General features: G+C 35.4%; 2 protein-coding genes across 4 annotated transcripts in view; one reads left to right on the forward strand and one right to left on the reverse strand.

Annotated features, from left to right (window-relative positions):
• The window catches only part of LOC124406852 (heterogeneous nuclear ribonucleoprotein L), a 73,118-nt gene extending 68,110 nt beyond the window's left edge, over positions 1–5,008 (forward strand). The window contains exons 7-11 of one of the 2 annotated variants that reach the window (XM_046882493.1): positions 579–671; positions 1,302–1,600; positions 1,733–1,956; positions 2,125–2,384; positions 3,306–5,008. In XM_046882493.1, coding sequence (XP_046738449.1) covers positions 579–671; positions 1,302–1,600; positions 1,733–1,956; positions 2,125–2,384; positions 3,306–3,445 — 1,016 coding nt within the window. In that variant the 3' untranslated portion in view covers positions 3,446–5,008. The remainder of the gene's footprint in view (positions 1–578; positions 672–1,301; positions 1,601–1,732; positions 1,957–2,124; positions 2,385–3,305) is intronic. The other variant, XM_046882494.1, reaches the window with a different exon arrangement.
• A 6,248-nt stretch (positions 5,009–11,256) lies between these two features.
• Positions 11,257–16,512, reverse strand: LOC124406841. 2 transcript variants are annotated; one of them, XM_046882473.1, is made up of 10 exons: positions 16,390–16,512; positions 14,817–16,253; positions 14,373–14,734; positions 13,941–14,288; positions 13,601–13,862; positions 12,956–13,374; positions 12,602–12,856; positions 11,839–12,314; positions 11,636–11,744; positions 11,257–11,495 (listed from the first exon to the last, which is right to left on the reverse strand). In XM_046882473.1, exons 1-10 carry the CDS (start codon positions 16,403–16,405, stop codon positions 11,340–11,342), a joined length of 3,840 nt encoding a protein of 1,279 aa, XP_046738429.1. In that variant the 5' UTR covers positions 16,406–16,512; the 3' UTR covers positions 11,257–11,339. The 2 variants fall into 2 exon arrangements, with proteins under 2 accessions (XP_046738429.1, XP_046738430.1); XM_046882474.1 differs by lacking the exon at positions 16,390–16,512 and having other exon boundaries at positions 14,817–16,269.
• Positions 16,513–23,514: the final 7,002 nt, after the last annotated feature.

Raw genomic sequence — 23,514 nt, forward strand, 5'->3', positions numbered from 1 at the left:
CAGATGAATCGTTGTGTGAAGCATTGAACGAATAATAAAATTGATAATACCATGTAAGAAAGAAATCTCATATCATACTGTTTATGGATAAAAAATAAAGTATACACGGGATATCGAATAAATCCGCGCAGAATGTGACGTATTAGCACGATCTTTACTCAACTTCTCATTTGATTAAGTATTCCTGTGGTATCCGCCTTTTAAGAATAAGAAAATTTGTAATAAATCTTACATTTAAATTTGTTTACGCAGAGTATAAGTCCTTTGTGAATGCTTTCAACCATCCCTTATATTTAATTATTTGATCTAATTTATTTGGAAGAGAACAATTTAGAGATCATTTCCTTGTATGTAAACGCAATAGACAAACAGAAGAAAGAATAATTAAAAAAAATTCTTTTGAAACAAGTAAAAACACATTTATTTGTACTGTATGATTTTGAGTGAAAAGTGGAATAAAGATCTTGCGACGGTTGTAAAGAAAAGTACTTTACTTATTGCGCATCGAGCGTTGCCTTAAACAAGCATTATTTATGCAGAAAATGAAAAATTGATTGCATAAATTTTGTCTGTTGCAGGCACCAGCGCCCACAAAAACGACACGGCGGGCAATGGAAGGCCCGCGCCTCTACTGGCAGAACCTAGATATGGTGCAGCACCGCAGCCATATGGTGAGTTGTCGATATTTTTCCAAAATTTTATCTATGCTATACCCTCCTCCCCGTATTAGAAATCCATGCCCCAAAGCCAACCTTCACACAATTTACGCTGCGACGTACATCAGTATAAACATATCCTCGCTAGGTTTCGTTTTATTTTTCTATTTTAATTAACCCGTACTATATTGATTAATTTATGTTTAACATTAAGCTGGTAATAAAAGCAACCATACTTTCTGACATATCGAAACGCCTGGCGCTTCCTTTCATATATACCATTGCATGAATATTTATTTTCCAGTTACTGGTAGTGGGTTTTGTTTATTTTTCTACATCATTCCCCTTGCCCCCTTATCTCTTATTGTTGTTGATAGATTTTTAAGTTTTGGGAACTTCAGTAAAATATGTAGGTATGTACATATGAATTGAATGAATGAATTTCTCGTTATGGTATGTTAATTTTCGCTTTTTACAGCAAGAAATTATACTATGTAACGTAAATTACAAACTTTCATCAATTTGGGTACACCAAACTCATCACCAACAATTGTATGTCTATACCATGACACACTTGCACAAATTGAATTTTACCCAATACCAGGAATATATTATTGGCCACTATCAAAGATTATTTTGTTCTAGGTTCCACGCCACAAGTCGCATTCCCACCAGGCGCCACCCACGATCGTTATGAAGAGGGTTTTAACGGCCCTGCAACGTATCCTGAACCATATGTAGAACGATACGGGCTTAAGAATGACTTTGGTGGTCGAGAACCGCTTCACCCGACTCCACCTCGTCCAGGATACGTACCAACACTTGGACAGACGCCTCCATCCACCACACAAGGCTCTGTTATGATGGTTTACGGACTGCAGCCTGATAAAGTGAATACAGACAAGCTATTCAACTTGTTTTGTCTATACGGAAATGTTACGAAGGTAAATTTTAGTGACTTTTAATTTCAGATCTAATAAGGAGAAAAAGTGTTGTTCATCTTCTCGTGGATATGGATGTGTAATATTCTGAGTTGTATAATCCAGTCAAGTTTTTTGATCACACCAATATTTCAGGTGAAATTTCTGAAAACTAAAGAGGGCTGTGCGATGATTCAAATGGGCGATAGTATAGCTGTTGAAAGGTGTCTACAGAATTTAAACAATGTTACAATCGGCGCCGAGGGCAAACTTCAGCTTGGTTTTTCAAAACAGGCTTTTCTCTCTGATGTCACAAATCCTTACAGCCTGCCTGACAAAACGGCCAGCTTCAAAGATTTTACGGGAAGCAAGAATAACAGGTACTATGTCCTTCCACAATCTCAGACGTAGATGATGTTCTTTCAACATTTAACATTTATCGATTCAATGAATCCTAAAGACCTTTTGGAGTATTGGTTCTCTATCCACAACAAATGTATAACTTAACTGCTGAAACTTGTGTTGAATCTTTGGTATTCGATCTCCAGATTTTTAAACCCAGCTATGGCGAATAAAAATAGGATACAGCCACCATCGAAAATAGTTCATTTCTTCAATACACCTCCTGATCTCACCGAGGAGACGGTAAATCGCGTATTTATGGAACGTGGCATAGAAACACCAACTACAGTCAAGCTGTTCCCACTAAAGTCCGAACGTTCTTCATCTGGACTCATCGAATTCAGCAGTGTTGGAGTAGCGGTAGCAGCAATCATGGAGTGCAATCATACAGCACTTGAAAACAGCAGTAAGTAACAGTGACTGTATGAATACTGTAATAAAAATTGATCATATTAATTGAACCCACTCTTAAACCACACCAGAGATTATACCAAGTCAGTTAGTACAAACTCCAATGCTATATAGTGCAAATTAAGGAATTCCAGTCCAAGCGTTGTGGCTGCTTGCAGTACTAGCTGCACGGTAAATTCATGGTAGCTGCCATGTTCAGTTTGGCTGATAATTGTGATAAACGACGATAGAGCTGCTTAAAGAACCCTTGTACAAAATGATCTCGTAGATACAAGATTAACCCACTACAGAAAAATATATTTTTCAATGTTATAGTTTGAAACTGCAGTTCGTGTTTATATGTAAATTTTCTATGTTCTACGCACGGAATTTAATAAGGTGGCCACTCGTCTAGAATACCTGAAACACCGGAAATATCAAGAAATGTTAACAAAGGACTTGCAGTTAACCCGGAGAATACCGATCTCTAAATTTTTCAACTTTTGCTAATAATTTAAACGAGTCATTTATAATTTTTATTACTCCTACGAATGAGTTTTAAATTCTTATTTCAACTATTGCCTTCGCTTGATTAAGAATATTTATTTATGTGGATGACAGATTATATTAATCACAGGGTGAACGTGAATGCTGACAGTTTAAACTTCATATTCACTAGTATTTATGACCTTCTACTTTCTGTTAGTGAACTATTCGATTGCAACGTTTTTAAAAATATAAGAAAAGTATTGCATAATGCGACATCTCAAAGCAAGAAGTGAGGGAAAAAGCTTATTTGTAACCATGGAAACCGTTAAAATGCAGACAATTTTCAAAGTCAAATTAAGTGGACACCCTGAATTATCCGTCTTAGGTTTTTTCCAATGGCTAGGCTGTATGAGAGTAACGAGGATTTATTTTACTTATTCTGTCACAGATGGAAAGTTTCCCTACATCATGAAGCTCTGCTTCTCATCGTCGCGCACCATACCGACCAACTTTCCACCAAGCAGTAGCGGAGTAGCGAGTAATTCATCTGGGAATGGGCACATCAAAATGCAGCAAGATTCCGAATAGAACGGAGAAACCCAGGGCCAGCGTCAGCGCCAGCGCCAGCGCCCCTCTATCGCCCTGCATCCTATATGCGCCGCTCCTATGCCGGCTCTGCATCCCGCAACGATTGCTCTTTCTCCGGTTCCTACCCCTCTGCCACCTGCATGCCTTCTTATCGCTGCGCCTGCCCTGTATCCTGCTGTTCCTCCGCCTCCTCCTCCCCCACTTCCGGCATTTTGGCCATACTGAAACCAGATTCATTAGTTGGTTAACGGTTGGAAAGAAAGTTGGCAGTAGATTGGGGAAACGATGATCTGCGATGACAAGACTTTTGGACGGGTGGAAGAATTTGATATTTAGTCGATGTTTGAACAATTGACTTTTGGCATAACTGTTGTGTGTGACAGTGCATTGAGATAAGCATTATACCTAAATGCTTTAGAATTTATTCCAAAGGATTACATATCTTATATTTAGGACTATCGGCGGAACCCTCGCTTGTAATTCGTTGCATCGATCCAGGGAAAGGTGTAGAAAATTAGAATAATATTAATTTAGCCACATATCAAACGGGGACGTAACGATGGGAAATATTTATTGAAATTTATTCGTCGCAGATCAAGCCAGAGACACGACACTTCCTTCTTTCCGTTTACCTGTAATGAAAATTTGGTGAATAACGTCTTATACATGGCAGTGGTGTTGAAAGGAATTGATTCTTTGCGCTGGTATAACGTTATGTAAGATAAAACTAATCTGCTCTTATGTTACATATTGATAATCTTTCCGTCATTTATGAAGCAATTTTTCACATCTCTAAATGACATAACTTCGTAAATTTGTATGAAATTACGGTAAATATCGAGTGACGGTTATCAACAACTTAGGGACCTTTTTGGGTCTTCAATTAATTTTTGTAAGTTTTGGAACAAATTGGTGTGGATTTTCTTAAGGCAACTGTTGCATGAAAATACTATAAACTTTTTAAATAAAAAAAATGTGTTATTGCATGAAATATCAAAATTTTCCAACTATATCTCCAAATATTGGAGAAATCTCACCAAGCTTCAAACAAATCTCAAGCGTCGAGATGTGAAAGTTTGTTAATGCCAGTGGGAGAATTCGGTTGGTAATAAAAATCTTTTACGTGGATTTTATATCGTGGGACCTGATCAATAGTAAAAACAAAAGTATATATATCCGTCTATGAAGGAGATTAATCGGGTCTGTCTGTTACTATTAGATTCCTTTGTGAGATATAGCTTGGAACCTTTGTATCAGCGCTCTCTATAAGTAAAAAAAGATTGAGGATTGGTCGTGTTAGTCATGAAAACGAAAATTTTTTTTATAATTAAAACATTAAACAAGACTGCTGTTTATAAGAATGTCAAGTTGACCAGAATCTCGCCACGACATTGTTCCTAAAAAATGAAAACAATCCCTCAGCTGTAGTGTTCAGGTTGCGACGACTCGACTCGTTGTCGAAAACCTTAATGAAAAAACGTGAGTAATCGGAATCCCCCTCTCAATCGCACGATCGGATTGAGGAGTGTGAATTGAATTTCCATATATATATAATATATATATATATACACACACACAGACACACACACACACACACACACACTTGTATACAATAGATTTGCATACATAAATACATAGGGTGCAACTATACATACTATGTATAGATGTGTGCCTTCAGAGGGAAGAATCAAGGGGATAAAAAATAATATGACAGATACTGATGTTGAAAACACAATGCTGTAGTGTCCCCCAGTAATATTTTGACAGACTGTGGGACGTTTTTATAAAAAAAAACAAGAAATACACACTCAAATAAATAAAATAATGATAATAATTTAAAAACACAAAAAAAAAAATCAACAAATTTTAGAAAAGATGTTTCTAAAATTTCGAAGCGAACCAAATGACTATACTGATATAAATATACAGACTTGACTCGGCCATACGTATCGTAAGGAAAAGGGATAATTATTATTATACCCTTTTAACGCGTGAAAAATATCCGCAATTTTGTCCATTGATCGTGAGTGAACTAACAAATGAAGTATAATTTAATTAAGTAAAAAAAAAGAAAGGAAGTAACAGAAGTTTATATTCGAGGCAATATTTGTTACAATACAACTAGAGAGTAAGTTGTACATCGTTTAGGATCCTACTCAATGAAGCTTAAAAGGATCCCATAATGATTGCTGAAAGCAACATACTGTATGACACATGTGTAAATTACACATTCGTATATATACACTATATATACAATACAATGTGTATTGCATATAATGGACTATGAATTCAATAAGGAAACTTCTTTTTTTTTTCATCACACGACGATGTGTATTGATCCAAAATATGTGAAATTAGGTGGATGTGAGATTTGTGCGAAATAGTAGCCTAATAACGATTAATGGTCATCTATTGGTGCATGATATTTAAGAATTATTTGAAAATCGTTTGAATTCCTGTTTACGAAATATTATATAATGCATATATGTGTGCTCGTTCATCCCTCCCTACTTCCCAATTTAAACTTGAAAAACATATTTTAATCTTCTTCGGAAGTAACTCTACCCTATAGTTATTTGTTTCTTCTGTTTTAAATTCTCAATATTATTGATAATATTGACCATTCACGTCACATTCTCACGTTATTATCGCATAAGTAGTTTTCCTTTATTTCATTGCCTAATTGGAAGTTTAAGTTTCTAGCAGAAGACTAACATATGTCATTAATTGTCGTTGAATAGTCGTATTTTTTTCGTTTTTTTTCACATAGTGATCACGTTTTTAAGACATATAAGGGTAGTTTATAAGCGATTAGAAAACGTAAGCATATCATTAAAAAATTTTGTAGATATATATATGTATGTGATGCGAAAATAAAAAATACAAACTAGGCTTCGATTCAGGAATGTGATAACGGGCGATTTAAATCGGTACTTTTTTTGCTATTCCTCCGTTGAATAAAATAGATTTTGATGAATGATGGCATGAGGAAAAAAGAAAAACAAAATGCAATACCCCACATTTTCATCCTACATTTCTCTGTATACCGACGTTATCACGCTCCTAGTGAATATTATGAATTTCCTAATTGGAAGCCTAATTTAATGTGATGTACATTAGGCATTCGGTTATAACGAGATGCTTATACTAGAAAAAAAAAAAATAAAAAAAAAACATAAAAAAACTAAAACTACACATAGAACACACACTTTGCATGCAAGACTGTTGCTTATTTTCTGATACTTTACCTGCGAATTTATAGCTGGGGTAAAGTGAATTTGTATTACACGTTACAACGAACACACAACACGATCCTGAGTGGTATTTCTAACTGGAAATGCAATGAAGTTGTAATAAATTACTGCAAGCATTTTTGAGTAAAAGAATGTAATGTAAATGTAATTGGTGTTGATGAATATCAATAATTTTCGTTAAATATCCCTAAAATTTTTCAGTAATATTTTTTCCGCCAAACAAGATTATTCAATTAATTTTGGTAAATCGTAGATCTCTATGATATCGATGATTTCACATTGTTACTAATATGAAGAGTCTATTATTTCGTGTATTGATCTACTTCTTAAAATCGCTCAGTAGTTAAATGTTCCAGGTAGAGTATAACTCGAGGTTCCGAACATAAGACAAAAATTACGCATGTACATCAATAACAACAAACTCGAGGTTGTAAGATAAAAACCTAATCTGTGTCGATAAGTAATTATAAAAACAATTTGATTAACTCTATTACCAATACATATCCCATCTATATGTATATATTTGCGAACGCATGAAAATACAATTTATTGATTATTATTATTATTACGATTATTATTATTATTATTATTATTATTATTATTATTATTATTATTTATAGTTCCAATTTTCAAAAAATTGGAATAAATATAAATATATAGACATATTGAATGGATATTGCGTTTAAGGCATTAAGTTAATCTTTGTAGTTAGGTAGATAGATCGTAGGTACATATCGTTAACATTATTATTATTGCTATTAATAATATTATTATTAAATATTAATTATTAATAGTAAGTATTGTATAGAAATGTTACGGCGGATGCGTTTTGGTTCGTTTTTTTCTGAATTCTCATATTGCTTCTCTCTCTTTTTTTCAAAATTTTAATATAATAATCGATTACTCCAAACAATTTTATCCTATGTTACTATTATTATTATTGTTGACAGAGTGAGAAAATTTAAAGGATAAAAACATTAATGTCTCAAACTAAGCTGTGCAGACTTATTCAGGGTCTTGATTGGTGTCTTTTTGTTACTTGATTATTACTGTTGAAGTACAATATTTGAAATTGAAATATCTTAGGCGAATTAATGTAGGGTACATATTTACAATAATATTTTGAATAATTCTAAGCTTGGCAATTTTATTATTGTCAGTGGTGATCATATTCGTACGAATGGTGGCGGCGGCGTGGACGGTAATATTATATGTATGTGTGGGACAAATAGATACATAAAATGTGTACATCAAAGAAAACAAGCCAAGACGCAGCAGCCTTTAGCAATCCCAAGTATTACCGGTGACATACCAGTCTGCTCCACATATCAGGTCGTAGGTATTCCACGCACCATGACGTGTCATATCAATGTTTATATTGCGCTCCCTCTCCTTCTCCTATAGAAATATCCGACTTTCATTTCGGAAAAAAACAAAAAAAAATTCATATTCAGAAACGACGATCACTCCATGCCCTGTCCTTTCTACTCTTATTCCCCCCCTCTTCTTGGCCCTGGTTTTCACCCACCCCATTATTCAGTTTATAAGATCTGGGCAAAAACAGAGAAGCAAAAGAAATTGTCTACTCTATGCGCCGTCTTCCCATTGCTGCATCAAAAGACAATTTTAGATTATAAAGAAAAAAAAAAATGAAAAAAAAAATCATAAGATTTGTTGACTGTATACGTTACATACTGCATATATACATATATATGTAATACTACATAGGAATTTGCAAAATTTGTTTAAAAAAAAAGGAAGAAATGAAAAATAGCCTTAGTGCTGTGTTTTGGAGAATAACACGGAGTAGCAATGCTGACCAGCGTCGTGAAAACTACCCTCTCGCCCAGACTGAACTGTCGAGTATTATTAAATCGACAATGTATAGGCGTAGAATTAATCAGCTCGGGGCTCAAAATAGGAATACTATACTTGAAAAAAAAAACGAACGGTTAAAGCAAAGAAAAGCATAGTTGCAAAAGTCCTGTAGTATATCTAAATAAAGTTAGCTTGTCGCTAGTTTTGAATCTAGTATCTGCCAACTTCTTTGTGTACTCTTAATGCTGTTCGGTTATTGACGGACGGTCGCAGGCTCTCTATTTCTTGTACGACAATACGCTAATAATATTGATATTAACGAAGAACGATTTATTTATTTAAATCACAATCTGTGAGAAGTAGTAGGTATATATATATGTATGTATAAATAATTGAAACTAGAAACGAAAAGTTGTGTAATCGAACTCATTCCTAGTATTAGCCATCTGTATTAAACTGCGAGATCACAGCGGATAAGTAAGCAAGAAAACGACAAAAAAAAACAACAGAAAAATGAAAAAGAAACAATAAACAAAAGTAATTGTATTGAAATAATATACCTACCTATCACATAAATAATTATCGCACCGACACAACACCAACACAACTTACATGAGACATGCTAATAATAATAACATCGTTATTATGAAGCAACATGATAAAACAAAAACACAAACAAATAAAAACAAAAAACAAATATGTATATTATACTAATATGTGTCGTATGCTCTAATGTTGTTTGAAGAGTTATTTGCGAGTCAATTATCTGTGCCTAGCAACCCTGCGCACCCAACTACCAAAATGTACCACCATTCACATGAAGAATAATAATAATAATAAAAAGAAAGAAAAACGAAATCAATAAAGAAAGAAAAAAAAAAATTCATCGATTGGTCAAATACACACCCTAGTGTGTTGAGCAAATAAATTGCATCCTGTACTCGTATCTGGTATATAATCTGCAGAGACAATGTTACTCAAATACTTGTGTTATCTCTTCTCTCAGATTTTGATATTTCGCTTTGGTTGGCCACTGAATTTTCATTTTTGTATTTCGGATTTTTCTTAAATAGATTACATAATACATTACAACTACACGCCGCTTGTTCCATTTTACAACCAACCGCCACACACTGAACACAATGGCACAACTTAGAGTCCCACACTTATGTTATCCCTCATTCAATTACATACCATCCAACATGCATACAGAGAAAGAGAGAGAAAAAGAGAAAGAAAGAGAAAATCGAATATAGTGTACCTAAGTATCAATCTGCTTGTCTTTCTTGTTGCCTGCTTTATATTCTCGTTTGCTATTAGTAGTTGTAGATTCAATATTTCGCTTCTTTTCTGGTAATATTGCTTCCTTGGCTTGCATTAAAAAATCCTCCTGTCATAATACCCAGACAACTGAAAATATAGCAAAAGAAAAATGCAACAAAATTATGTACCGGTGAATTAGTGAATTTTACGTGTTGAGCAACAATCGGAAAATGGATGAAAGCTAAGGAGCATACAAAAACTTGAGAAAAAAAAGTATTGAAATTAAATCATTCTTTGCTCCAGTGCGCGCTGCTATAGTAAAAAGACATGCTAGGCTACCGCAATAGGCGCTAGCGTTTAGTAAGTTAGCTTATTCTTTAGATTTATTTTTAAGTTTAGTAATTATAACAAGATTACTATAAAAAATTTATTATCGTATCACACAACACTGTAACACTTTTATTATATAATAACAATATACTATACTTGTGCATATTTACATATTATGGAAGAATCACATCATTAAAAACATACTATACTCAATATATTAAACGTCAGACTCGATTCATTAAACACCTACATAAATCATGCATACTCTCAAATATCTTCATGGAACCACGGTACATAAAAAATTTCATACTCTAATACATATTCAATATATATTAATTCATCAGAATATTTAAAAAAAATGTAAACAATTATTCACACACCGTTTACAATTTATTCTTGTACGTTTTCTCTTATTCTCAGAACCCGGATTGTTACGTGACCTGGAAAACCTGGAAAATCTGGAAACTTGGAATTGACAGGGAATTTCGCAGATAACCTGGAAAAATGAGAGTTCACAGACCTTACTTTTTTTTACGTACAGAATGACTCCTTGTGTCGTCATATCAGAGATGGATTTCTCAACATTGTCGATAATACCACTGTATTGTTTTGAGTTGAAACCATGTTGATCGAATTCCGAATATAATACTATATATTTGTAACATCCTTATTGATGGCATAAAGTAGGATGTACTGAAAATTTTAAACAATGCAATTTTGTTAATAAGTTGAAACAAACATTTGTTTTTCTCATATAATTTCGTCTTTGTTGGTATAAATCTCAAACCAAGTGGAATAACTGTGGTTGAGTTATAATTCCCATAGATTAAGTATTTATATGACTTGAATAAATTAAGCCACTTGAATTAATGTTTGATTCGTATTACCATATTTGGATTTTTCATCAACTAATAATTTTACTACGGCCACTGCAAAATGACGCTGGAAACCAAGAAGTTTTCATGCCTGAGAAACCTTGAAAAGGCAGGGAATTCTGTGATCAATGAATGTAACAATAGAATGGAAGAACAGCCAATCATATCAAAGAGCGAAGCATTTGAGTTTAATGACATTGGCATGGGACAAAACCTGATAACAAAAAACTTTAAAGACATGAGGAGGATAAGACAGAGATTAGACAGAAAATAAAATTTATTGTCATATTATGCAATACAGTAAAACTTAGACTACAACTATTCAACAGGAAGTAACGGTTTGTATTTGACAGATTAGATTTTGCCAGTAAATCTATGGAACTTGTTGTATGTATCGCTCATGTTTTTGAATATTTCACGCTTAGCTCCTGGCAAGGCTCTATAATTTAAGGCCACTCCGTGGGGATCGCAGATGCTCAGCAAGTTGTTGATACAATTTTGAAATGGCTCCTGTTGAAAAATTATTTTTTTTAGAAAATAAGTTAAACTAAAGTTCAATTCAATCTAGAATGTGAGAAATTTTCAATATAATAGTAATATATTCATACTACACAGTCAAAACTGGCGTATAAAATAATTTGGTTACTCACTTTGATGGGCTCCAAATCTCCTTTTGCAAAGATATCCACCATATCAGAAATCAAGTAAGGGCTGAGTCTTTCCATATGCCTTTTCAATTTGCATAAGGCACTGGTAACTCTGAAAATAGGTCATCCGTATTAATCGAAAAATAAAAGCGTTGTGATTATTGTTATTGATCTATAAACACATATTTTATATATATTTGGCTTACTTTTCAATATTCAGAGCGCATAGTCCCAATAAATGACCATTTTCTGTGCTTTCTTTTTTAACTTGGGAAGATACAAAGGTAATAGCTTGTCTGAACAGCTGCAACAGTAGCGGCAGTCTGTCAGTCATCATTTCAACTCTCGATCTTAACAAGCTCAGGCAAAGTATTAATACATTGTCGCATTCAAGCAAACTATTTCCTTCTCTTAATGACCTGGTAGCTATCGATATTATCATGTCGATGAATTCACCAAACAGCTGCATATGCTTTGAGTTAATGATCGCTTGTAACAATTTTAATAAATCCGGCCAGTGCTCAGTTCTTATTTCAAGTATCAGGAGCGCTCGCATCAGCTTTCGCATAGCATGCTGTCGAGATTTATTTCGACTTGTTCCCATGTCTGACTTCCCAATGCAATTCCAAATGACGAGTGTATTGTTCAATTTTATCGCATCAGGCTCCTGCAATTCCATTTCCTGCGAAGATAAGGTAAAATGTATCCACACTCATGGTATTATCATGGAAGTGGAACTATTTTTCAAGTTCGTACTAGCGGAAACCATTCTGGACCAAAAAAGAATGTTGGCCCTTCATCCAAATTTTTAGGTGTGGCAAAAAATGACCGCGAACATGAACATGATGGGAATAAGCCGCTACGATTGACAAATTTGTAAGGGGCATGTCTAAAAAACGATTCGAATATAAATAATGAATCACGTAACATTATTTTATTTCCAAGTTTGCAAATAAAAGTGAAACTTACAGTCTGCCTGTGAAGGGACGTTAAGACTTCGTTGAATACTTTCGGAGTTGTAGCCTCCAGTAACGTGGTTAGCAGTTTTATTTGTGGATACTTTAAAACAGTGCTCCAAATGCCTGCAACAATTTCGTCAGGCAACTCTAAATGTGACCTATGCTGCAAGGCTATAACTGCCAATTCTAAAGCTTTGTTAATGAAGTCCCCCTTATCATCCGAATTCTTGTGATTTTCTTCTTCTAAACTTACATCCACACCACTCTGGAAATTTTATACAGTTCATATAGTAATGATTCGTAGAATCAATGAATATTGTACATTAACAGAGAAGTTCGTTTGGATAAATAACAAACGGCATACCATAAAGGCAGATCGAAGCACTGATCTAACCGATTTTTTAAGATTTTCTTTGACACTGTTTTTTCCAAGGGAAATTTTTAAGGCCATGGTAACTTTCTTGACTTCCTCAGCAGATTCCAGGTTTTCCTTACATGTTTTCAAAGCTCGCTTACCCAGTTTCTTTTCAACTTTATCCAGAGAAAGTTTCACCATCTTATTTGTTTTTTGTTTAACATTTTCGATACATGATAAAACGGTTGAAATTGCTTCGTCTGGACAGCCACTAAGCGTAACTAAAGTACGAGAACCTGAAAATGTCTTTGCATTGCGCATTGATAATTCAAAAGCTTTTTGTAAAACTTTGTTTCCGGGAAGATTAGGGATCAATGAATCTAAATCAATATATTCTGAGACATTCAGCCCGCCTTCTTCTAGAGTTTCTGTAAATAATAAAATATGTATTACATAATTATACACATAATATACGTATTTTTAATAGCTTGATAGAAAAGAAACAAAAATTGTACGCACTACTAGTCCTGTTATGTACAATTTCAACATAAAACCGTGCAACTTTTTATTTCACCAAAAAAAGTGATAGATGTTAATATGATAGTATTATATTTCATGAGTTCTAAATGAATTGACAGAAATTATTCAATTTACCAAATAATATGTTGTTGCATAAGGTTTTAATCCTTCCATGTTGCTCAAATGATTTTTCAATAACGTAAGTTATTACAAACATCATTGTCCTTAGTGGAATACCAAGATGCCTGAAAGGTAGGCACAGCAAAGCTTGTAAATACTTCTCTATGCTGTACATCTCATCTTTATTCAGGGTTGATAATACTGGAACATCCTTAATCAGTCTATTGGAATCCAATGCTGGAACAGTATCATCACTCTCAGCTTCCAATATGTTTACCTAGAATGATGAAAGTTTAAGACAAGTGCAGATACAGAAAGTACAGAATTTAGAATATCTTCACTTGATTACACTCACAATATTAATTCGTGCGACTATATCTGTAGTCATGTTTTGTTTAGCTAATGACCCAATTTCAATAAAAATTTGGCAGAGTATCACAATAACGAATCTTTTATTTTCTTCTAGAGATTCTTGCCTCAATAAATCTAGTGACTTCTGGAAGCTACTTTCACTTGTGATCATCTGTGCCAAGAAGAGCGAAGTCAGCTGCGTTAGCTGATCAAGGGTTAATGTTGAAACAACCTCTGGATAAGCCTGAAGAATAAGTAACCAAAAATGTTCCATTCCGCCAACAAGACCAGTCAACTTTGGCTCGGGTTCACGAATTAGATTTATTTTCGTCTGGTGCAGTGAAAATTTGTTCTGTAAGCACATGGTTCTAAAATGAAAAAACATTAAATATAAAACCTTGGACAAAAATCAATAATTTTTTTGACATGTCATTACCAGGGCTTCTTTGCAGCCCGCATCTCCAAAGTTCTCAACCCTCTGGATCAAATGCTGCAACTCATCCTCTGAAATTGGGGAAGACATATTTTCTGCTCCCGATTTTGGAGTGTAGAATGCCAGTAGACTCTGTACTCTGCTCCACGACAAAGCAGCTTCCAACAAGACAATCGTCATCCTACTATTATATGTGGTATTCAAAATCTTTTTGCCTAGAGTAGAAAGTATGTCATGCAGTTCACTCAGCGCACTGGTAAATTTCTGTTGCATGGCAAGAGGTATGTTGTGTTCAAATATCCGAATACCATTAAAGAATGAAACCATTAGTAGGACTGTACATTCTGTCATCAGGGTAACCCAATCTGAAATAAAATACGGTGAATATAATTGAATACAGTTGACTAAGACACCGAGGACAATGCTTGATTATGTTCATATTATTACCCGCAGCGTTGGTATGAAATTCATCGACACAGTTTGACTTCAAGTGGTAACTCAGCGACTTGAGCATAGCTGTAACTTGGGGGCTATGCAAACCACTAGCAAGGCTTGTGAGTTTGGAAGTGAAGATGGTAGGGAAAACTTCTACTGGTAATAGATGGCACTTTTTATTTTCCAGGAGGGCTGTGTTAAGAGCCAGCAGAAGCCATGGAATCAATTTTTGCTCACGCCTCAGACGGGAGCTTGCATCCACGGTGCTAATCATGAACATAACGTAGGACTGCTTGTCAGATACTGACGATCTAGCTGCGAGGAGTATTCTCCGGAAAATGGCTGGTAATTTACTTTCCACAACCAGCGGATTCAAGGTAGTAATGTTACGCAACAGATCATAATCCTCATGATTCAAACATTCTTCTTTGGAGAGAATCTGGTCAATTAAGTTGGTAAGAAATTCCATCAGAGTCAGATCGTCAATCTTGTTGCCAAACTCCAAATGAATATCGGTCAGATAATTAATTAGATAATTTGATGCCACAGTTTTTAGATTACCCGTGGAATTTACAAAGCTTCTGAAGAAGCTGTCTATCAGTTCACTGTCTGTTTTATAGGAGCCAACCGCAGCGTGGAACACATAACTTAACATAACAGAACCGTCATCAGGGCCCATTTTATTAAATAGTTGAGTAAGCGTGGTGAATAATTTGCCAGGTAAATACCCACTTCCTGTACCAGAACTATATTCTTTATATTCGTTGTACCTCGCCTTTCCAAACAATATTTGTTGAATACATTTATGTGCTTCTGCTCCAATTCTATTAGAGTTGTCTGTACAGGTAGGATCTATTAGAGCGCAGAGTGGACTCAAAACATAGTCCAAAAAAGCCTCAGCCACTTGATTTTTGTCAGAATGTTGTTTATGCACTTGAACCAAACTATCAATGGAATTTAAGACACAAGCTTGTCCAACTTCTGACAAAACAAAGCTGCTTCGGTTAAGCACATCTTCATTAGCAGCTGCCTGTTCAAAGTTCTCTAGTCTAATTCTTACGAGTAAACATTGCAAAAAAAGTCCGAATTTGCTCAATACGTTCTGGAAGTAATGCTGCATCTTAGGGTTTGTCAAAATCCAAATGCAGCAATCAATCATCTCATCAGGGATATTTTCTTCCCTAAGTTTCAGTTGAGTTGTTAAAGTTTCAATCAGTTTTGTTTTCGCTTCGAGATCTAAAGTGGTTCTGTTGTTCATAGTTTGGCAGTGAACACAGAATCTCAAACTCTTCCAAACTGTCAAATCTGTGGGTGCTACTTTGCACAGCCACTTGATTATCAAATCTTCTTTATGCGTTATCGGCAGATCAGCGCTGCAAAATGCATTCTCCGCCAGTTTCAGCCGTTTTGGCAGCGGTTCTGCGTCAGCGTCCAAGCGCAACAAAAGTTCTGAAAATAGAAGCATATTTTATTCCAAATCATGTTTCGGACCGGGTCAAATTGGATTAGGTTATGTTTACTAAACACGTGCGACTCATGCACCAGGAAATTGTAACCTTTTCATTGATCGTGTTAAAACGCTTACCACTTGATAAGGCCATCCTATGCGCTGCTTCGTCAAAATACAAGTTTTGCCAATATCAGCATCCCGTAATAAATGTACATCAAATCCCGAAGCACATTTTAAACATTTTTCTAAGCATTCTTGGTTAAAAAAAAGCCATAGGTCGTTGACTGAAGATTGCTAGAGGCTAGGTTTTCACTACGTGACGGCAATTTGACGCGCAGCGCCACGCCATCGGCGGGATAGTCGTTCATGAAAATGAGTGCCGACCACGGTGTAGAAGTGAAAAAATTGAGAAAATGAAGAAGCGAGATGAAGTACCTGATGGCGTATTCGGAATGCATTACTGACTAGTAGTATCTATACGATTTAAACACGAGTAATGTAATTAATAAAAAATGTTCACGAAGATTTATTCAAAGGGTTCATTATACATGTCGTACACCAGAAATAAGTATTACATACTTATACGCACATTCGTTGTTTAACTTATATAAAATAAATTGATTTGGTTAATTGACTATGTACAATTTTCTGCTTGATAAACATTACGGTGCTCGGTGTCATTCAATTATTAATCATATACAATTTATTCAATAACTTGAGCAAAAAAATTAATGAACCTGTAAATATTGAGCAGCAGCTGAAGTTTTCTGTCGTTGCAAAGTTTTTGCAAGTTCTTCGAAATTTTCTATTTTCTTATCTTTTCTTAGAATTTTCTTACGACAAGCCTCCACTTGATGATTCCTTGTAACTGTATACTTTAAAAACTTGTTCCATGCCTCATCCGAAACAAAGTCTGCTCGTGTGATACATCGCATTTGACTTCCATCTTTAAAGCAGAACTTTTTAGTTGGACTAAGGACTTCATCAGTATTTGAAAGCTTCCTGAAAATGATGGATCAAATTTATCAAAGTTGGAAAGTATACTCCTGGGTCAAAGCTGGTTTATAGTAATTTTTGTGCAACGATTATCTCTTTAAATTTGAGGTAGGAATTTTCTCTGCTGTTCCAAAATTGTCATGCATACTTTCATATTGATTATGAGTTTGCGCAACTTTTGTTTCATAATGCATTTCCGTTGAATGAGATGTTTCAGTCTAAATAGTACATTCCTCGCTCACAGCAGGAAACCACGAGAAAAAAAAAATTTCCACACTATTATATCAAAATAATTTGTGCATGGTAAATATTGCCATACAGTCTCAAATATATATTACACCTTTTGCCATCCCAAGAAACAGGAACAGTCTCCAACTCCAACTTTTTAAAAGGTGAATAAGGTCCTGAAGCGTTGCGTTTATTGAGATCAGGTGATATCAAAACACCAATATTATTTTGAGAATTAGCAATTGGGTAAAAATTTTTTCTGGCTAATGTACTGTCACAATTATATATATCACATTTCCTACAAATAATAAACCATGCAAACAGGTCACTCATAATCATAAGCAAGATCTATATAAAATCTACGTTATTGGAGAAAACATGCACCTTTTAATACTATAGACTCCAGTTGAAAAGAAGCCAGTTTTTTCACTAGACTTGACACATTGTTGAAGATCATCAAAAGTTGTCTTCAAATTAGTATCTGTCTTATTTTCGATCACATGTGTCTCAGTAAATACAGTTCTCTGTCTTTCATCTTCAAAATTGACATTCTCATTCATAACTTTAGATAATACTGTGGTAGAAGCCTTCTTCGGCACTGCGTTCGGTAGAAGTCTTCTCCTACTATTATTATAGCCATTCTGGTCATGAAATGAAGTGGATGAGAAATGATCACTGCATACTCTCCAACAATTTTTTAGACATGTCACTTCAATAGCAGCCATCCATTTCTTTTTCAACTCACTTTCATGAGGAAACCTAGATAATCAATAACACATGAATGAAATTGGCTGGTAGGATGCTGAATAAAATGCAAAAAGTAATAGTATATAATAATAAAGCTTATATCAGTTATGTTAGTGTATGAAAAGAAATAGTATAAAATAAGGCTAGATATGAAGATAGCTTTTGGAAGTGGTGTGAATGATAAAGTAGAATAAGAATAGAAGTAAAGTAGGTTGAGAAGAATATAAATGTAAGAAAATGTAACGCCGAAGACAATCATTTGAAAATAACCCTATGGTCTACACCTTGGTCACCAGTGACGAGACCCAGTGTGTGTTTAGATGTGGCGACATAAAATGGTGTAGACCAGAGGAATGTGATTATAAAATATTAAAAATATGAATGAAATTGTGTCTTTTTATCCTCTTACGAATATATTACAACACAATGTTATAAATTAAAAAATATATTCTGTTATTTTTTATTCTTTGATAGAACTAAAAAGACAACCTTTAAGTAATGAAAAATGAATTGAACTATTCAGCAAAACGTTAGAAGTACTGTAAGTGAGAATTCGTTCAAAACATTTCTCTCATTGATAATAAATACTTACTGATGGAAGCTGCGTGTTTTATCAAATGGGATAGGCTGCTTTTTGCAGACTGCACAAGTTATCGTCATCGTACTTTTTCAATAACAAGAACTCTATAAATCAGGTGATAATTGTGGTATCACATAATCTTCTTCGACAATAAACATTGCGATTTTCTGTACATTACTTTGATTAAACTTGCGTATTTGAATACATCGCGAACTGCTGTAAACAAACTAACCTATATGCACAGATTTCTATCTTATATGCCGTCGAGTCTAGTTCGATTCTAGTTCACGGAAGTATATTAATATGTATATTAGACGTTGACTAAAGATATATCTAACACTCACAGCCCTGGCTTATTTTTCGTAACAGTTTGACGGGAACCAAGAAACTGGCCACGCCAATTAAAAGAATTAGTTTCTTCATGACCAATAACCATCGCGACAAAACGTTGGTAACATACCGTCGTGATTGTGAAATTGAAAAGTTGAGAAAAGCTCGCATAAGAAATTGTACGCCGGAATTATACGGCGGAAAAATAAATGTCAATCAAATTCGCGAATGAGTATCGTTTATATTTACCTGAATATATCAATCCTTTTATAAGCGACAGTAGCATCTCTAAGGTGCTCGATTTATTCTTTCAAAGTTTTTTACAAATAAGGCAACTTTGAACTGCAAATATTTTGGAAAAGTTTTGAACCACTTTGTGTAGTGCCAATCGTTTCTAGAATGCTCAAGTTAAATAATAACACTATAAATTGATTTATTAACAATAATGAAAATTGTATTGCGAAAGCTAATATTAATCAGGCTGTATTATCCATATATATTATCTGTATGTTGTTATAGCAGTCCATGCAGAGTAGCTTCTACTCTCGCGCGCATGCACGAATGCAGGATATGTTAGGGAGAGACACCAACTACCTCCTAATTCTTTATTCTATCGTAGGTATACTTTTATTCCATATTCCAACGAACCAATTTAAAACTTATTTTTCATCAATTTGAACTCCGTTATTTATTTTCCAAGTTTCAATTACTCTAGAAAAATGGATTCCAACATTCAGCAAACCTCAGGATTGCCTTTCTACGAATAACAATTTCACACTCAAGAGTGTTTTCTTTAACGTTAAAAATTAATCATTGTTATCGATTTGAACTATTTTTTCCCTTTGATACTGATTCTTTTTTTGGCCGTCCATTTCCTCCGTAGAGAATTGGAGTCTACAAATTTTTTGCTCGAAGAACTAAAGCGACCCCTTTCGGATTTTTTGTGAAATTTCAAGGATTTTGGATAGTGCTATAGAGTCGATTCCTTGATGCACTATATCGACGTTTGAAAGAACGGCCGGAAAATATTAATTTTACACGACGTTCTTGGAAAAATGGGGAAGGAAAATAACAAATTTACAGCTAGAAAGTTTCGTTCGAGTTCAGTTTCAGCATATTTATTATGGCTTAATCCTAGTACAAGTGTTCGGGTGTCAGTGTAGAATGCGTGAATCACTTGGTAAGTGCGAGTGAGAAACATACGAAAATATGAAAAATGATCGAGCATCACATGACAAAGCCGACTATTATCTTAGGATGAAGAAGTACAATGGATATCACTTTAAGCAACATATAAAAACTATATACAAGATGGTAATGAATAGAGATTGTGAGTGTATATTATATGGGTTTCGTTCTGTGCACGGATGCAATGCATCTCAACAGAATACAGTATGTATATATACATAAAATTGCACTGTTACATGTGACTTTGATTATAATGAATATCTGAACATGTATGTATATGCATAAGATTGCACTGTTACATGTGACTTTGATTATATTGAATATCTGAACATGTATGTATATGCATAAGATTGCACTGTTACATGTGACTTCAATTATAATGAATGAATAAATAACTTTCATTGTGTTTCCTTCGTATTTGCCAATCGGTGGATCCATCGAAATTTCCGTGTCTTTTCAGCATTGCTCTGTGTCCATTTCGTCCAGATGGAGGACCTGAAATCAGTTCTCTGGCAACAACTTTTTGCGTCAGTAGAGAAATGAACTTGGCTGACCCCATTGAACTTTTTCCTGAAGATTGAACAATTTTGAAAAGTGCTGCAAACAATTTTTGCCTGCACTATTCAGACGTGATTTTAGGAGGTAACTCGATTAAAAGCAGTGCCCATACGATGCGAGCCGCGCATCAAAGGTTACGACCGAGAAACGAAAGACGTGTTTTGTCAGATTTGCTGCTGCGAGTAATTCCGACGTAATTTCTATGCAAATGAGTCCGAGCTTATTTTGCTGTGCTTTCTGAGTTTCTGGACATCCAATTAGTCTTGAAAGAGTAATACAAATCGATTCCAAGGCGGAAAATTTTCGGCTCCGTGAATCTCAGAAATAGTAAGGCTAACCCCTTTGGATTTTTTGCAAAAATTTCGACGATTCTGGAAAGCGCTGCAGTAGATTCTTTAAGGCACTACTCCGACGTAATTTTGCGAGAGAAATCGATTAAGCAAAGTCCCAATACGCTGCGAGCAACGCCTGAGAAGTTACGGCCGAAAAACTGCTCATTTTCATCGTCATTTCTCTGCTGTTGGTCGCACGCTCTTTTTCATGCGTTTTTTGGATTCCTTGGGGTCCAATTACCTCAGAAAGGGTCATACAAATCGATTCCAAAACGAAAAATTTTCGGCTCCAAAAATCGAGAAAAAAGTAAGGCTAACCCCTTTGGATTTTTGGCGAAAATTTCGACGATTCTGAAAAGTGCTGCGATAAATTCTTTCAGACACTACTCCGACGTAATTTTGCGAGAGAAAACGATTCATCGCAGTCCGAATGCGCTGCGAGCAACGGATCAGGAGTTACAGCCAAAAAACGGAAAACGTGTTTTCTCAATTTTTCAGCTTCTGGTCTTTGCGTCGTAATTTCTCTGCCGTTGGTCCTACGCTTTTTTTCTTGTGTTTTCTGAGTTCCTGGGCGTCCAATTAATCTAGAAAGGGTCATACAAATCGATTCCAAGACGAAAAATTCTCGTCTCCAAAAATGACCAAAAAAGTAAGGCTAACCCCTTTGGATTTTTGGCGAAAATTTCGACGATTCTGAAAAGTGCTGCGATAAATTCTTTCAGACACTACTCCGACGTAATTTTGCGAGAGAAAACGATTCATCGCAGTCCGAATGCGCTGCAAGCAACGGATCAGGAGTTACAGCCAAAAAACGGAGGACGTGTTTTCTCAATTTTTCAGCTTCTGGTCTTTGCGTCGTAATTTCTCTGCCGTTGGTCCTGCGCTTTTTTTCTTGTGTTTTCTGAGTTCCTGGGCGTCTAATTAATCTAAAAAGGGTCGTGCAAATCGATTCCAAGACGAAAAATTCTCGTCTCCAAAAATGACGAAAGAAGTAAGGCTAACCCCTTTGGATTTTTTGCAAAAAATTCGACGATTCTGGAAAGCGCTGCAATAGATTCTTTAAGGCACTACTCCGACGTAATTTTGCGAGAGAAATCGATTAAGCAAAGTCCCAATACGCTGCGAGCAACGCCTGAGAAGTTACGGCCGAAAAACTGCTCATTTTCATCGTCATTTCTCTGCTGTTGGTCGCACGCTCTTTTTCATGCGTTTCTTGGATTCCTTGGGGTCCAATTACCCCAGAAAGGGTCATACAAATCGATTCCGAAACGAAAAATTATCGGCTCCAAATATCGAGAAAAAAGTAAGGCTAACCCCTTTGGATTTTTGGCGAAAATTTCAACGATTCTGAAAAGTGCTGCGATAAATTCTTTCAGACACTACTCCGACGTAATTTTGCGAGAGAAAACGATTCATCGTAGTCCGAATGCGCTGCGAGCAACGGATCAGGAGTTACAGCCAAAAAACGGAAAACGTGTTTTCTCAATTTTTCAGCTTCTGGTCTTTGCGTCGTAATTTCTCTGCCGTTGGTCCTACGCTTTTTTTCTTGTGTTTTCTAAGTTCCTGGGCGTCCAATTAATCTAGAAAGGGTCATACAAATCGATTCCAAGACGAAAAATTCTCGTCTCCAAAAACGACCAAAAAAGTAAGGTTAGCCCCTTTGGATTTTTTGCGAAAATTTCGACGATTCTGAAAAGTGCTGCGATAAATTCTTTCAGACACTACTCCGACGTAATTTTGCGGGAGAAAACGATTCATCGCAGTCCGAATGCGCTGCGAGCAACGGATCAGGAGTTACAGCCAAAAAACGGAAAACGTGTTTTCTCAATTTTTCAGCTTCTGGTCTTTGCGTCGTAATTTCTCTGCCGTTGGTCCTACGCTTTTTTTCTTGTGTTTTCTGAGTTCCTGGGCGTCCAATTAATCTAGAAAGGGTCATACAAATCGATTCCAAGACGAAAAATTCTCGTCTCCAAAAATGACCAAAAAAGTAAGGCTAACCCCTTTGGATTTTTTGCAAAAATTTCGACGATTCTGGAAAGCGCTGCAGTAAATTCTTTGAGGCACTACCCCGACGTAATTTTGCGAGAGAAATCGATTAAGCAAAGTCCCAATACGCTGCGAGCAACGCCTGAGAAGTTACGGCCGAAAAACTGCTCATTTTCATCGTCATTTCTCTGCTGTTGGTCGCACGCTCTTTTTCATGCGTTTTTTGGATTCCTTGGGGTCCAATTACCCCAGAAAGGGTCATACAAATCGATTCCGAAACGAAAAATTTTCGGCTCCAAAAATCGAGAAAAAAGT

This window comes from Diprion similis, chromosome 6, assembly GCF_021155765.1.
Source record: "Diprion similis isolate iyDipSimi1 chromosome 6, iyDipSimi1.1, whole genome shotgun sequence".
Lineage (NCBI taxonomy): Eukaryota > Metazoa > Arthropoda > Insecta > Hymenoptera > Diprionidae > Diprion > Diprion similis.